The sequence below is a fragment of the Cydia strobilella genome, chromosome 8 (genome assembly GCF_947568885.1).
Source record: "Cydia strobilella chromosome 8, ilCydStro3.1, whole genome shotgun sequence".
NCBI classification, from domain to species: Eukaryota; Metazoa; Arthropoda; class Insecta; order Lepidoptera; family Tortricidae; genus Cydia; species Cydia strobilella.
Window position 1 is genome coordinate 1,776,303 of NC_086048.1, and position 17,302 is coordinate 1,793,604.

At 35.9% G+C, this 17,302-nt stretch overlaps 2 protein-coding genes across 4 annotated transcripts in view; both read right to left on the minus strand.

Annotated features, from left to right (window-relative positions):
* LOC134743375 (uncharacterized) overlaps nt 1–17,302 on the minus strand; it is a 548,210-nt gene that overhangs the window by 157,439 nt on the left and 373,469 nt on the right. The window lies entirely within an intron of this gene.
* LOC134743458 (uncharacterized) lies at nt 258–12,945 on the minus strand. 3 transcript variants are annotated; one of them, XM_063676892.1, is made up of 8 exons: nt 12,859–12,945; nt 9,709–9,865; nt 6,903–6,983; nt 4,660–4,708; nt 3,847–4,153; nt 2,851–3,136; nt 1,486–2,487; nt 258–1,063 (listed from the first exon to the last, which is right to left on the minus strand). In XM_063676892.1, the coding sequence occupies exons 2-8, from the start codon at nt 9,855–9,857 to the stop codon at nt 862–864; spliced, it is 2,076 nt and encodes a 691-aa protein (XP_063532962.1). In that variant the 5' UTR covers nt 9,858–9,865; nt 12,859–12,945; the 3' UTR covers nt 258–861. The 3 variants fall into 3 exon arrangements, with proteins under 3 accessions (XP_063532962.1, XP_063532961.1, XP_063532963.1); XM_063676891.1 differs by lacking the exon at nt 12,859–12,945 and adding an exon at nt 12,427–12,451; XM_063676893.1 differs by lacking the exon at nt 12,859–12,945 and adding an exon at nt 11,349–11,378.

Here is a 17,302-nt window from a genome sequence, read left to right on the forward strand (position 1 = left end):
AAATACATTTTATGGTATTTTTATACATCTTCATTTTTAGTTTGAATCGTGTGTCGATAGATGGCAGTGAATTTACTGTGTGTGTGTGTGTGTGTGTGTTTAATTTACTATGACAGTACCGCTCTATCCTATTATATCCTCTTTATTACAAACAGTTGTCAAGAGGATGAGTGAACATATCCAGAAGCAAATCTTAATATCTATTTTCCAATATGAGGAGCCTATCTGTGTAAGTGGTGGAGTAATGATACCCGGTGTGATTATATAAAACATTTTTATTATTGATAATTATAAAACTGTCTCCATAAATTGTAATTTGACTTTAATAATTTTTATTTAATGTACAAATAATGTAGTCAATAATAAAGTATTAAGTGATTCGTTGTGTGACAATTAAGGACGAGTCACGCTAGACCGGGCCGGGCCCGGGCCGAGGCGTCCGACCTGTCATTTTCTATGACGGCTGATCGGTGATCATGGTGCTTTCCATAGAACACCGTTTGTCTTTGGGCCCCGGCCCGGTCTACCGTGAGTCATCCTTTAGCCTTAAATATTTTACACCAATTCTCACATTCTGTATATTTACAATAAATGCACTCATTTGATTACGTGTACAAAATTCAAATCATATCTAAATATTAAGCACCAATCCTTATTAATAATATTTGTGACGATAACGTAGGCTTAGTTAGTAGATATATTTTAATTATAAATTACTTGGTAAGACTTTTAAATAGATCAAAGATTAAATACATCAAAGAATTAAAACTTGAAAAAATCGTCTTTAAATATTTCAGATTTATTTAAAAATATGGCACCACCGTTTTCAATGTAATCATCAGTTCAAATCTACATTTATCATTACTCTAAATCAGGAATCTCAAACACAAGGACATCAGCAACATTGACTGGTTCAGCCACTTCAGCCGATCGTCTTAAGCGCTTCACGCACCCTGATCGACCCTTGACACTGAAGTCCTTGTGGTAGCCTTCTGAGCAGACGCAATTGTTTGGCGACGCGCAGTAACCGTTGAGGCAACCGCCGTGGCAATAGGGAACGCACCTGGAAACGAGGAGATTGTTAGTACGAATCGAATCCGAAGGTTCGCTATGCAAGAGACGAAAATGACAAATATAATGTGGATGCTAATACGTAAAATAAAATTGATATAGGAAAATTCGTTGGTCAAAAATATAAAGACACTTCTTTATGTCTCTGTATGTTTGACTTCAGAAGACATCACTAGAAAGATGAATGCAGAATCTCAAAAAAAAATCTGAAATAGGTTTGAAATTAGGAAATGAGACGAAGAATAAGACAAATGATGATAAAGCACTAATAATAGATTTTTTTGACTGAAAAACTACTTCAATATTTATTTGTTAACACAATATTATTAAATTACATTAAAATATAGTAAACATCCAAAGGAAAATACGAATAAAAAAGATATAAAACAATATTCAAGAAATATAAATAGGTACCTGGTGCCAGTAGAATCAGCAGGGTCCTGATTGTATCCTGGTAAGCATTCACATCTGTTCTGCCCAACACAGTTTCCATTGACACAGGGTTGTTCGCAATTTCCGAATCCGTTACTTGATATTTGCCCTTGTTGGTTTTCACCATTCTGACCATAAGTTCCCTGTTGTCCAGGATAAGGATAATATCCTTGCTGATAATGACCGTGACCATTTTGACCTTGGCTATATTGTCCTTGGCCATATTGTCCTTGACTGTATTGCCCTTGGCTGTATTGCCCTTGTCCAAACTGTCCTTGGCTATATTGTCCTTGGTTGGTTTGCCCGTGGTTAAATTGTCCCTGACTAGTTTGTCCTTGATTTAATTGGCCTTGACCATACTGTCCTCCACTGTAATGTCCTTGGGTTGCGTTCTGACCGTGTCCTGAAGTCTGATCTGATCCTCCTTGTAAGTTAAAGGTGACATTCTCAAAAGGATTATACGGACGAGTCTGGTAAAAGACCTGGCCGTCTGTTCTCAGACCTGTTCCGTTGTTTCCTTGGTTCGTTTGAGGATTATTGGGATTGTTAGAAGGAAGCTGAGGATACAGATGCTGATGGCCTGGCTGCGGGTACTGGGTTGGGTATCCCGTATTAGTTCCATTTGGTTGGGATGGGGATGGTTGAGGGTACTGATTTGGTTGGCCTGGATAATATTGATTCTGCTGTCCTGGATATTGATTCTGTTGACCAGGGTACGGTGCATATATGGGATTTGGTTGATGCTGACCTGTGTGGTTAGCAGAATTGGGATATTGTTGGTTATGCTGATTGCTTGGGTTTTGACCGGGGTAAGGGTATTGGTTCTGATTTTGTGGGTATTGGCCATTAGGGTATTGACTCGGGTTTTGGTATGGAGTTTGTGTTGGGTACTGTGGGTTGTTGTGAAATTGTGTTGCGTTGACTCCAGGTCCTTTCGGTGCGCAAACGTTAGGGGCAACGCAATCTTTATCAAGTTCGCAATTCCTGAAAGACAAAAAGCCGGACATCAAATTTAAACTGTTTTATAAATACTGTCATAGTTTTGAAGATGAATAGTGGCAACTGACATGAATCCAATGGCCTGGAATAAGATAGGCTTTTTTATTGAATTATAAACTTATTAGATCCAATGAATGAATCGAATTGTCTTAAGCCTTAGATTTAGATGATGACGGGCCCTCAATTAAATACTTTTACAATACTCGTAGATTCTACGAAAGCCCCCACATTCACTACTAGGTATTGATCACAAAATATCTAATTAATGATTATTCTGGCCCTTAACAGAAACAAATTATATAATTGGATTTGATCTACCCAGCTTTTACTTTAACAATATTCACTTACGGATTGCAAAGCGCTTTACACTCTCCCCTGTACAGCAAATATCCCGGACGGCAGCGGCATTCTGTACCCGCACAGTAACCGTTTACACAGCTACCACACGCCAAAGATTGCTGTGACCCAGGAACGGTCTGTTGTGACCCAGGAACTGTGTGCAGTGACCTAGGAACACCAGGTGTTCCAGGGTGCTGTGCTTGGGAATATGACGGGCCACCAGGCCTGCAGGAGCCGTCTGGACTTGAGGAGTAGCCGGGCCTGCATTCGCATGTGTTTGGGGCTGTGCAGTTACCTGGAAAATTGATTATTTTGTGAGACTCTTCTTAAGTCATGATGTCCTTAAAATTCCCTTCAAATCAGATAACAATAAACAAGAATAAATTTTTATCCTGACGCCTAATTACTCTGCTACACAAATGGATTATTATTTATTTGCACATCTCAGTAAAATATACAACTTAAGGAAAAACAATTGATTTAAGATAGAGACAGACAAAACGCGGTCTTATCGCTAATAAGCGTTCTCTTCCAGATTACATTTAGGTAGCGCAACAGTGTTAATCAAAAGAATAGGTGCTGCAAAAACCTTTATTATTATGTGCCTTGGAACGAGTATGTACCTTAGTACTTTAGTATGTCCTATGATTCACTAACTTATTCCGTGCAATGAGACATCTATTTATATAAAATGACTGGACAAGTTGCTACCCAGAATACAGCGAAATTCCCTTGTTGCAGACTCTTTGCAGCATCAGTTTTAGTTATCTTTTTTGTCTATTATTTATAAATAAATACAAATTCTAATTTGTCATTGCCTTCCTTCAGGTTTTTTATATTGATTGGATGTCAACGCTGTGATTTTCCTAGTTCATTGTAAATATTAATACTTAATTAAATATTATATCGAAGGTATAATTCTCCCCTTTCATTAATACAGTCCACATACCATTCCGTCGTTTTTACCCTACTTATATTCTATGTTCTTAGCCATATGTAACTTACCAATTCCGCCACAGTTATCCCTGCAATACGGCACGCAGAATCTTCCACTGACATCCATCTTGAATCCCTCCTTACACAGACACTGTTGCCCATTACAATGTCCATTCTGGCATCCAATAGGACAAGTCGGGACGCAGAATCCAGCAGTATTCCTCACATGGTCAGGAAAGCACGTGCAGACTTCGGGGGCGGTGCAGAGAGCGTTGACGCATTCAACGGTGCAGACGGGGTCGCAGATGAGGTAGTTGTGAATGTTGCGGATGTATCCGTGGCAGCAGGTGCGGATGCTGGTCATTCCTGGACGCGACTGGAAAGTTAAGATTTTTATTTGACTGTTATGATAGTTTAGTTCTTTTTGGAAATTTCTGATGGTAATCGGATAATTTCATTATTTGGGCTGCCTTTCCCATGAGACGATGGAGATGAGAGGTGTCATGCGGGAATCAACTAATAGAATTGTTTGTAATCCAGCGGAGCGGAGAGGAGATGTGGATTACCACCAATGCCTTCTCTTATCTCCCCTTATCTGTGCCTGAATGGTCGTTCGAAAGTTCAAAATGTGAACCTGAGTAATTATGAATGTGAGTATATCTGTGGCATTGTGTATAAATCGACAACGCGCTTTAAGTGAGGTGATTTGTGATTTTTTGCTTCTGTTGTTTTAAAATTTGTTAGATTTTTTTATATGAATTATAGTCCACTAGTAGTAACGCGCTTGAAACTAGTAATTTCCATATTCTGTGAGCTGTACCTATTGTGCTACCTCATAAAGTTATCTTAAAATGAAAGTTTTAAAGTTTAACGGATACTTACGCCATTGCCAGCCGGTATATGTTTTGGATCCCGCACAAGGGTAGAGGTCCTAAAAAATAAAAAATGTATGTATATATCACGCAGCATACCTTTTACATGTTTTCTAAAGCATATTGCGACGGTTGCTTTCACAGTAAATTCACACTGCGGTGCCAGCATGGTTCCATTTTCATCGCCTGTCACTATGCCTGTTAGTTTCGCACTTAGATTTGTTAGAAATTATAATTTTAATTATACTTAATTTTTGTCAGCATCAGGAAAAGGGTAATCAATCTTGACGTGTCCTTCTATTGAAAAATCTTTTATCCATACTAATATTATAAATGCGAAAGTCTGTCTGTCTGTCTGTCTGTGTGTTACCTCTTCACGCTTAAACCGCTAAACCGATTTATTTGAAATTTGGTATACAGATAGTTTAACTCCCGGGGAAGGACATAGGATACCTTTTATCCCAGAACTCACCCCTCAAGGGGGTGAATAGGGGGATGGAAATTTGTATGGGGAATCAATAACCGCTGAACCGATTTAGATGAAACTTGGTATGGGGATAGTTTGAGCTGTGGGAAAGGATATAGAATAACTTTTATCCCCGAAAAAATCTCTTAAGGGTGTAAAAAATGGGGTGGTGTGGACCAATTTGGGGGTGAAAAAGGATAGATTAAAAAGCAGATTTGTTGAAAAATTAAGGTACCCAAATTACTAATTCCACGCAGACGAAGTCGCGGGCAAAAGCTAGTACGGTAATATTCGCTTATGCATCGTTTGGTTGCGTTGCTATTTTCCAATAATATATTAAACTACTCGTACTTTATTTTAGAGTGGATAGGTATATGACTTCCTGTCAAATACATCCGGCCATCATGTCGAGATATGATTCGGTGTCCAACAAATTGTGATGTTGTTTAATTTGTGAAATTGTATATATGTAATCACTATGTTGCACCGCCTACAAATTCTCTGCTTTGCCCGAAGGTTGACTGGTAGAGAATGCCTCATAGCATTAAGTCCGCCTTTTGTACGATTGTATTTTCTTTTGTGCAATAAAGATTAAATAAATAAATGAACATTTCTACATGTACTACACAGCATAATGTAACTAGGAAAAAGCTTGAAAACTCTAGAACAGTACTGAAAGGCATGCATATATTATGTAAATTAACCTTGCTGCTTAGGAGCAGATCTGCTCCATATATATTCAAATAAACATGAGGTTGTCTAGATTAAAATATTACCCCACCACCACTATAAAACCACCACTATAAAATCCAGGAATATAGGACGGAGGAAGTCTAGGTAGCCGTAGTAAGTACAAAGACTAGATGCGATTCGTAGGAGGTTTAATAAAAGACTAACAAACTACAACTACCCTATACCTAAGTAAGCATAATCTAGTTGTACCCACATTGTATATATATATACATATATCACACCTCCCTTCTTAATCTTTAAACCTTAAAATAATCTATAACAATATTGTCCTAAATAAATCTATATCTAATTGTAAAGACCTTATTTGCAAACTATCCATGCTCCTCTCACATAAATTTAACTCGTACATATTAATCTATTTCAAGCTTACGAATTCTGCTCGGTAAAGGTCTGAGGTTCAGCGGGGATTATATATTGCGAGTGACTAAAATAAGTGAGTCTAAACCGTAAAATGATTTAATATTAGTATGTCTCACAACAGTTTAAATTCGATGGTTTTCTAGATTGCTATTTAAATACCAATTTTTTGACAGGAGCATACGAAAGGCCATCGAAAGGCTAAAAGTTGGGTCCTTTTTTCATGTCCACACCTTTACGTTTGGGGACCTCGAGAAAATGATGCCATAACCCGACCATGAAAAAATGCCCGGTCAGTGATAAAGACCGCATGGCACTATTTTCTCTTTCCTCTTATAGGAATCTCAATAAGACTATCTTTCTCTATCAAAGAGTGTCAGGCCCTTGGATAAGACAGTCGGCCATTTGTAAGCGACTTTTTGTAGTTAACACGATGATATATAAATAGAGTGAGACCAAGAAAAGTCTGCAACGATTTTGATAGCACACGCAGTGCAAGTGTTATTTGTACGTCATAATTTCATAGAAGTTTGAAGTTTAAAACAACACTTGCACTGCGTGTGATATCAAAATCGTTGCAGACTTTTCTTGATCTCACTCTATGTACATGTGTAAAATATTTAATAATAATATGTAAGTTAATTGTTTTGGCTAATACAATCTATCATTATACTTACGGGACTTCTGTGTAACAGACTCCGATTTCATGGTTGGTCTGACTGGCCTGTACGTAGCCGTGCCGTGTGTGGTTGAAAAACCTGAACCGGAAAACAGAAGTTAGATAAATACAAAGAATTCAATCAATCAATCAATCGTGTAGTCTGATTAAAATGTGGTAATGATGTTGGTCTTATTGTCTATGAATGAATGAATGAATGATTTATTCACTTGTATACATATACAGCGCATGCACTTATATACTATACACTAAATAGGTAGGAGCACACATTTAACTATTAACTGCCATATAAGATTTAAGTTAATATAATAGCTTAAGTCATCAATACGTTTACACCTGTACGGGGTCGAATGGACCCCGTACCGTAGTGAGAATGTGATAAAAACGATTATAAACATTTAATCTCAAAAATCATACTATTAATTACAAATTTAAGTCATGAAACAAAACTACAATTAAAAAAAAAACTTACTGTGTAATAGCGTTATATAGACATCACACTAAAGGTCTACCAGTTTTTTTATTGGGTAATGTTAGGTTAGTTCATATTGTCTCTTTCGCTCCTGTACCGTTAGGCTAATCAGTGCATTAAATGGTTACAACGCGAGCGGACGTCTTTCATTTATCACAGTGGCGACGAGGATGGGATACAACAAGCAGCTTACAATTATTGTACATGGTATACATTAAAATGAATAATATAGTAGGCAAATGCTCAAAGGGAACTTATTACAGCAGAAAGAAATACTAATATAGTATCAAGATACTAACGAAAAGGAAAGGAAGTTTATAATCAAAATAACATCATTGGATGATACTATATAATTAAATAATGTTATTATTGTTTCGTACCCTTCAACAGGGAAACAAATTTATCAAATTTTGTGCTTATGCTATAAATAACTATTTTTGAGTACTTTTTGTTATAAGCTGAGCATGCTTTGACAAGATACAAATTTTTAACATAATTTGTGCGACAAAAAGAAAAAGATTTACTAGGTAAACTGTTTTTGTTATTGTTTATTAAGAGGCCGGTGTCGATTTTAGTCGCAAAAATGTAAAATTGATAGATTTAGTCCGTGAAATTTTACACCTTTTGTTACCTAATTGAAATAACAAGTACTGGTTTCTATTAGCATCTTCTTATCTTACCTTTTATCAGATCAGTTTTTTGAAAACAGACTCACTAAATTAGTAATGTTTGCTTTTCTGATGGACGTTTAGGTAAACGCGCGTAAAGCACTGATTTTGTCGCTCTTATTTGTAAATTTCGTAAAGTTTGGACTGCTAAACATGGTAATTTTGTATTACACATATCCTGCACTTGACGTTTATCATACTAGATTTTTATTATTATGACTTTGAAGTAGTGTAAATGAAAGTTAGACGAAATCAATTTTCTCCAGAAATTACTTCAAAACAAGTGACAATTTCTCTGAAAATCGACTTAATTTCAACGTAATTTTGATTCTTAAACAATCTACAACATTTGCTGAAACTATACTTATACATCAATTTGTATAATTTACCACCATGATTTTTTGATGAATTTTTAAAAACTGCCCCTTCTCTTCATGCATTACCGGTGACGCACGCTCGCGACCTCATTATTAGAAGGCAAGATGAGAAGACGTGCTAATAGAAATTAATACTTGTTATTTAGATATTACGTAACAAAACGTGTATAATTTCAACGACTAAATCTATCAATTTTACATTTTTGCTCCAAAATCGACTACGGCCTCTTAATAGAATTGTTTAAACAGAGACAGTCTTTGAAGTAAGAAAATGAAATGGATTTGATTTGACAGGTATTCTAATATCAGTGATATTTGACAGACATATCAATTATCACTGATATTATAATCTTATTACTTGACGAATCACTATGTTACTAACATATAACATAGGTTTGAGGTAGTTTATCACTGGTAATTTACTCCTATACCGGGTGGGCTATTTGATATTCAACTATCAAATAACTAATGTATCGCGCTCACAGCTAATAAGTAAAACGCAGTTGACAAATTGTGGATTTTATTTTCGTACGTTCGACCATAACAATAACAAACTCGACAATTGTTGGTGACGTGTTTGTACCATTGCTGAATTGTAATGTGATTTAAATTAAACGTTCGTCTTGCATATTTTATTGGTAACAAAACAGTGGCTACGTAGTATGACGAATGATATACCAGTTGCAGAAAATTACAATGTGGTAAATTTCCATTAATCTCGTGAGTCTAAATGTATTAAAATGTACAAATTCATTGCAATCTAATTTGAACCTTTTGATGAAACAAATAGAGTAGCATTTCTTTTGTTTCACTGTGTTGTAAAACAAACGAAATTCGTTCCAATTTACTTATAGAACAAGTTTCAAATTAAAAATTGAAAAAAATTATATGGTGGGTCTTACGAGGTTAAGTACTTGAAGACAATTAATGTAGCAACTTTGCATTAACTTGTAAATTACTTTATGTCTGAATCTTACTTTTTTAATGATATAGGAGGCAAACGAGCCGACGGATCACCTGATGGTAAGCAATTGCTTGGGTGAGGAGGAGGAGGTAATTACCGCCGCCCATGGACACCCGCAACGCCAGAGGGGTTGTAAGTGCGTTGCCGATGGTTGCCGACCTTTAAGATGGGAGTACGCTTTTTTCTTAAAGCTTTGAAGGTCGTATCTTACAAATGCTATGAAGCAAAAACTAAGCTTGATTTATTGGTTTGGATTTTTTCTAATATAAAAATAAGAATGAGAATATTATTCGTCAAACATAAAGATAAGGCAAGACAGTTACCTGTTAATATTTTCACCTCCTCTGTAAACGTAGCTGCCACCTCCTCCTTTGACATTCTTGATTTCCAAGTTCATGTACTGGGCGTCATCTTTGGGATTGTTCGCTAAGCTTACGGAGAGCAGAGCGCTCACCAATATAAAGGTGAACATGGTGATTTCTACAAAAAAAATATTGATAAAGGTGGCTTAATCTAAATAGGATAATAAAGGATAGTTAGAAACTAAAAGCTACATATCTGAATTTTGTCGTTACATATCTGAACCAGGAAGCCTATTTTATAAAATATTCAAATTCAGCTGGTCAATAACAGGATTTTAAAAAACTGCCGGTTTATTGCGGATATGGAGTGTTTATAGTTTAAGTATGCTATAATTATATGCCACAGTAAAAAAGGGGCAATAAAAAAAACCTGTCAATTAAATTTTATGTACTTTTTGGTCTCTGATTTTTTGGATAGTTTTAAGCTGTTGCCAAAAATACTTTACTTTTTATGATAACCAACCATTTTTTTTTTTACCGAATTTATCTTTTCATCAAGTAGGTACCTATGTACCTACATTTCGTGGTCAAGGTAAGTCAAGGTGATTTAAGGTCACCCAAGACAGAAAAGGAGGAAACTTGTTAGTCAATCTGCATTACTTACCATAAGGAAAATTGTGAGACTATTATTACGTCGCTAACGTGACTCATTTATGTGTATAAATATTGTTTACGAGCAGTCTTCGGTAAAAATAAGACACTAACATGATATTATATCTCAACCGGCCCGTTTCGGATCAATTCATTAATGAGAGCGAGTTGATATCATGTTAAACTAGTATCATATGAACAAAAACTGAACATTTTCCTTAGCTAACTTAAAACACGAAACAGGATCAGAATAATAAAAGATACCTGGTATATATGACATCATCTAACATATATTTTAAATAGTACTGTAAGGGTATATATATATAAGGTCGAACTGTACGAACTGTTCATAAAATATATTATTGTTATTAAAAAGTTCTAAAATAAAGAGTAGTAAGAGTAGTAACAAAGGTAAAATTTACCTATTTAATAGGTTTATTCCTATATTGTATATGTAAATGGCAGAATTATAATTGCCATGAGGCAATAAGTCAATAAATAAATTGTAATTCTTTAGTTTTTGATTTACCTAGTTTATTTTACAAAAAACATATAGTAATATTGTCTTCGGTTACCGCGATAGTTTTCATGAAATAAAACTATGAAATCGGATTATATCGCGTACCTGTATTGAATTTATGATATATATATACCACGATACGTAACGTAAAGCGTTTGACACGTCGGGATGTATTATAAATTCAATATACGCGATATAATCCGATTTCATAGTTTTATTTCAAAATATAGGGTAAACTCGCATTATTTGGTGAGACGCCTTTCGGTGATACAAGTTTTAAATCATGACACCCAGGAAAGCTAGTGAATTAGGGCTTTTTAAATGTGACCTTACGGCTTCACGGCTTTGGCGGCTTTGCCGTGAGGCGCATTTATAAGGCGCATTCACTAGCTGTCCTCAGTGTCATGCTTCAAAACTTGTATCACCGAATTAGGCGTGTCACCAAATAATGCGAGTTTACCCTAATTATAGTATTTTTGTTATTATTAACCGGATCTTCCTTCAAGTTTATATCACGTTAGAGTAGATTCATATCAACTACTTATCACCGCATGTTATCGACTGTCCTGAACCCCTAGTTTAAATTTCATTCGATAGCGTGACGAGCGTTCGCGTTTACGTTATGTCTATTTTTGTATGGGATTTTGGACAGCGCGCCAAGCGGCACGTTTTGGAAACTTAAAATCCCATACAAAATGACACTTAACGCAAACGCGTACGTCCGTCAGACGAATGAAATTTACACTTACACGCATACACACAGGATTGCTGCACTTAATATTATGTAAGTAGTTAAGTAGTAATTTGTTTACAAGAAAATATTATTATGCATTAGAGTAGGTAGGTACCTACAAATTATCTCGTTGATATAAATGTTTTGTGTTAATGCAATTTATTTACTTGAAGAAAATTTTAATGATCAGTAAGTAATGAGATCACTCATACTGTGGCAATTAAATCACGTTGTGCTAATTATTATTCTTAGACGGGATCTTTCGACCCCGTACCACACAGAACATAATGTTGTACTATGTTAGAGAAATATTATGAAACGAATTTAGAGTTTTTAATAATGATTTTACTGTCTAAATAAACACAATTTAAGTAAAATAAAAAGTTTGCTATAACAAAAATCATATTCTATGTCCACCATTTTAATTTTAACGAGAGACGTGACGAAGCACAGATCCATTTTCGGCATACATCAACCGAATGGAAATAATATGAATTAATTCAAACAGTTGTTGTATTAATCAAATTTATTTTTATAAGCACAAAGGAAAAACTGGAAAAAGTGAAACGATATAGGTACTAGTATTTTTACAATTATATCTTTGTGTATCCTGGCTTAAGTGACTAAGTACTTACTTAACCAAGACAAAAAAAAACATTACTGTCTTAAAAAGTAAATCAGCTCCAACTGACTTATATAAGCAAATATTTAATTTCTTATATCACTGAATTAAGTAATTTATGTTATTAGTACCTACAATAACTTGTTATATTTGACAAATTCTATTACCGGTTTATTATTTTGAAGCCTTATGTGTTGTGAATTTTATACATACCTTTAATCATTATTTCATTATTATTTAAATTTATGTTTTTTTAATACTGAATAATTTTAGACTGTAAACAGAAATTTAGTCTTTAGTTTATCATTAATTATAATGTACCTTAAACACTATCAGATTATTTTAAACCGGGTCACTCACGTATTATTAAGTCGAATAGCTATAACAATAATAGTCGAATAGTCGAAACATGTCGAGCTATTCGACTTAATAATACGTGAGTGACCCGGTTTAAAATAATCTAATATGTTTGAGTCTCACGGGAGCTTTATAGTTAAACACTATCATTTCATTTTACACACAATTTTCACTTTGACACAATGTTCACACACTATTTAGACAAGGTCCCAAACTCCTAACATCCGTGCTTGTTTTTATTGATATAATGACATCAACTCACGATAATAAGTATGACATAATGCCTACCTTGGTGACTATACTTGTCTCTGCGAAGTTTACTTGTACACTGCGGACTATAGGATTGTGCTCATCAGATAATATATGCGTGTTTTAGATCACATTTGCGTGGTTCCGTAGATACGTATATATGTGACGTTTTCAAGCAAAAGGTACCACATTGGCTTACGATAAGGACGAAATTGGATTGTATCTTTATAAGAATAAAGGATGACTCACGTTAGACCGGGTCGTGTCCGGGCCGGAGCTTCCGGCGCTTCGTTTTCTATGCAAGGCATCACGTGATCACCTGTCATGTCATGACACGGCCCGGTCTGAGTCATCATTAACCTGTCAGAGCGTCCTTATGGCAAGCGACAATGTGGTACCTTTTGATTGAAAACGACACATATGTCATCAAAGTTGTTCAGTTATATTCAGTACTAGCTTTTGCCCGCGACTTCGTCTGCGTGGAGTTAGTAATTTGGGTAGCTTATTTTTTATCCAATCTGCTTTTTATCGATTCCCCATACAAACTTCCACCCCCGCTTTTCACCCCCTTAAAGGATGACTTCTGGGACAAAAACTACCCTATGTCCTTCCCCTGGACTCAAACTATCTCTATACCAAATTTTAACTCAATCGGTTCATCGGTTTAAGCGTGAAGAGGTAACAGACAGACAGACGGACACACTTTCGCATTTATAATATTAGTATGGATTACCTTTAAAGTCACTATGTTAAAATTAAAATGTATGGCTGGTGTTTAAAATTTCACCTTGTATGATATGTTGATAACTACATATTTTAATTTGTAATTTATATGAAGGTACCGCACCCATTCTTAACTGTAATGTTTTGGTAAATTTTCTAAATTAGGTACTTACTCATATAAACACTTTTCTATTGACAGAAATTATTGAATTGTTCTAAGTTGTAAATGTTGTAAATTTACTATAATTATTATATTTAACATTTAAATTACACAACTTTAATTACTGAGGGGAATAGTTAATTGAAATCTATTTCTGATGATGATACCTATATTGTTGTATTTAAGACACTTTTCTTTTAATTGTATTCAATGTATCTTTGGTAAAGTACTTATTTTAAACCACAACTAATTCTGGAAAATATTTTTTTTTGTTTAAATGTCAAAGAATTAAATAAATGCAATGAAACAGGGTATCACAGAGAAACAGTTAGTGACTAATTACTGAACTTGTGGTACACTATAAGTCGATTAGGCTTAAGCGTTTGACTCGTATGTAGTAGATTAATCTTCTAGTGCGATTAACATTGTATAAGTAAACCAATTATAATACCTAAAAAATATAAGACCAAAGAAAGCCCATCGTTATTTTTATTTTTCTTATGTGTAATATGAACTTGCAGTTTTATTTATGGCTCTAGCGGACATGGACGCAAAATTTGAAGCCATTCACACTTATAACAATATGTAGTCAGCAAGCTTAAGAACCGGGTCTTCTTTGCTGCAGGTATCTTACTACCCAAGGGTACAAATTATTACCAATGAATGCAATTATATCATTTTTTTATGTGATAGTCAGCAAACGAGCAGACGAGCCGCCTCATGGGAAGCAGTCATCGTCGCTCATGGACATAAGCAACATCACAGGAGCCACTTAAGCATTGCCGACCCTTGAGAACCCTAAATACCCGCTTCTTGAAGAATCCCATGTCTTAGCACAAAGGAAATACCTCAGGAGGCAACTCATTCCACATTCTGCACGTTCTGGGAAGAAACGAGCGAGATGCCTGCTTATTCATGGTGTGCCATGTGTCTAAGAAGTGAGGATGAGCTTTGCACCTTTGGCGGGAGGTGCGGTGATAGAAACGAGACGATCAATCATGATCAATTTACTCTTTATTTCCTTTATTACATGAATTCTATTATTTTATTAGGTACCCAGTTTTATTTACATATACAAGGATTCCTAATCTCTATCGTCACTTATTTTACATTCCACGATTCTCAGAACCAACATTTCGCAGATTATTTCCTGTTTGTTTCGGCACAGAACCCCGATTCAGCGAAACGGTGTCGTCACATGGAAGCGATGCGATAGTGCAATCCTGTTTGTGCGAATTATCTCCTATTCGGATGTCCTCTGGTCAAGGACTGTCGGCCGTACGTATTCAAACAATGCTTTTAAGAGATCACTGCGGTTCGATAACGATCTGGTCAGTGTCAAAAGTCTTCAACCAAAAACGTCACTTGTGACCCTGACAGATCGGTATCGTATCGCAGTGATCTCTTAGAAGCATCGTTCGAATTGGGCCGTGGAACGGCTTATGTGCTCCAGATGTGGAATTTAAACAATGCATTTGTTAGGTACATGTATCATACAGGATTATGCCTTCAATAATCGAATTTAAACTGTTAGTAGACTCACTTGTCGTCGTGAACGCTGCGCGCACTATTAGTGCTTGAGAAAGGAGACCTAGGCTCTCCGAAACATGTCGCGCGAGTGACTAAAACAAGTGAGTCTAAACCGTGAAATTATTTAAGATTACGCCTTCGCTCGTGTTCTAATTTATCGCCACTCTGCGAATTTGCTACTTTTCGCACTTGTATCGTAATGTACATACTAATATCGCATGTAATGTAATTTTAGAAAATTGTACGTCTTAATGCCAAGTTAGATACAAATGTTACAATGGGCAACCATTTCAGAACATCTGTATAACCTACATATAACCAACTTCAATAAAGAAATGAACATATGCATGTAACTGCGACGAAATATCGGGAGCTCGAAAACAATACAAAAGGTAATCACGGTCCATATCCCGGTCAATATAAGTCTAAAGAAATTGAAATTGTAATGACATTTTTTTTATAAGTACCACGTCGGTGGCAAACAAGCATACGGCCCTCCTAATGTTAAGCAGTCACAGTAGCCTATGGACGCGGCGCCTGCAACACCAGAGATATTACATGCGCGTTGCCGACCCTTTAAAAACCTGTACACTCCTTTTTTGAAGAACCCCATACTGTAGCCCCTCGGGAAAACCTCGGCATCGCTCATTCCACAGCCGAAGCGTCCGCGGGTGGAATCGCGACCATTTAGGTTGTGAGGATTTGATATAATTCCGATTTTGGTCGCACTTCTGATATTTGACAGGTAATCGTTGACATTGTAGGTTTGTGGCAAATTCGATCGCAGTCCATCTCGCTCGCTCTGAAGTATTGGTGCGGTAGAGGGAATGTGCGATCGAGTTTACGCTGTCGCTAACGTAAATGTCAAATGCCATCTCGTGGTAGCCGTGTAGGACTACCGAAGAATCACTTTTAGGTAGCGGGGCGCTCATAGAATAGGGAGAGGGGATATTACTGCAATGTCCTGCCACCAGAGTGCAGCACTATCCTTTTTAGTAAACCATAGAGTAACTTATACATACTGTACCTTTAACAGGTTTTTGACAAGTTTTCAGAGTTAATAAAATATGACTGGATGGTATAGAAAGGATGCCAATCTCTTATGGCAGAATTGTTGCAAAAGTGACCGCTTTCAGTTTTAAATAATAGTTCCTAATCTCTCCGGTGGCGCTAGTTAGGCTCTGGGACATGAGTATAACATGAACCATATAAGGCAACAAATAACCCGACCAAATTACGTAGGTTGTTTTTGGTAGTATTTCGGTGTATGGTGGCGCCGCCTAATTACTGTTTTTTGATGGACACTTTTCATACATAGAGATTTGGCTCCTTTATATAGTCTCCATGAATGTGACATTGATGCATTAAGGCCATTTAAGGCTGTTTGTTTAAAGAGGACCTACTGGGAATCGCGAATCCAAAATTTCGCTATCTGCCTCTTTATTTCCCGAATATGCAAGATTAACAGAGATGTTATAAACCTTCAGATCGTGGTAGTGGCGCCCTCTACGCAGAGTTTCGCGTAATATTCCATATTCCCTATTCGATTCTTATAGGCTTGAGTTGACTGTGACTTAATTAGCCTCATACATGAAGTTTATATTTGAACGAAATATGTTTTATTTGGATGTTTGTTACCGTTATATCATGTTACAAATGCATTTACGTTTTTAAACTACCATTTAATTACTTAAAATTTTAAATAAAAAGTACAAAAATTTGCCCGCGAAAAGCTAGTGAGCGAAACGCTCGAAACGCCACGTGACGTCATGCGTTCGACAGATTAGTGTCATTAGTAGCAAACGTCAGTTGGGCCGCCCAACGTGTGACGTCATCACGCTCTGTCGAATTCGCGTAAAAAATTATGAGCGTTTCAACCGCTCAAAAATTTTCAACATTTTAAATATTTTTTAATAAAATAATGTTAAGGTTTACAAAAGTATTTTTATCATTTCCGGTGTTCCAACGATATAAATTATGAATCCAAAAATAAAAATAAATTCATGCATGGAGCTAATTGTAATTTTGTTGTGAGTACAATTAACTAAAATCTAAATGACAATTATTGTT

What these genes read in the sequence shown, in the direction of transcription:
- LOC134743458 (XM_063676891.1), bottom strand. An exon ending in GGAGGTGAAAATATTAACAG is followed by an intron (nt 6,984 to 9,708) that starts GTAACTGTCTTG and finishes TTTCCGGTTCAG; the next exon opens with GTTTTTCAACCACACACGGC. An exon ending in GTCTGTTACACAGAAGTCCC is followed by an intron (nt 4,709 to 6,902) that starts GTAAGTATAATG and finishes TTTATTTTTTAG; the next exon opens with GACCTCTACCCTTGTGCGGG.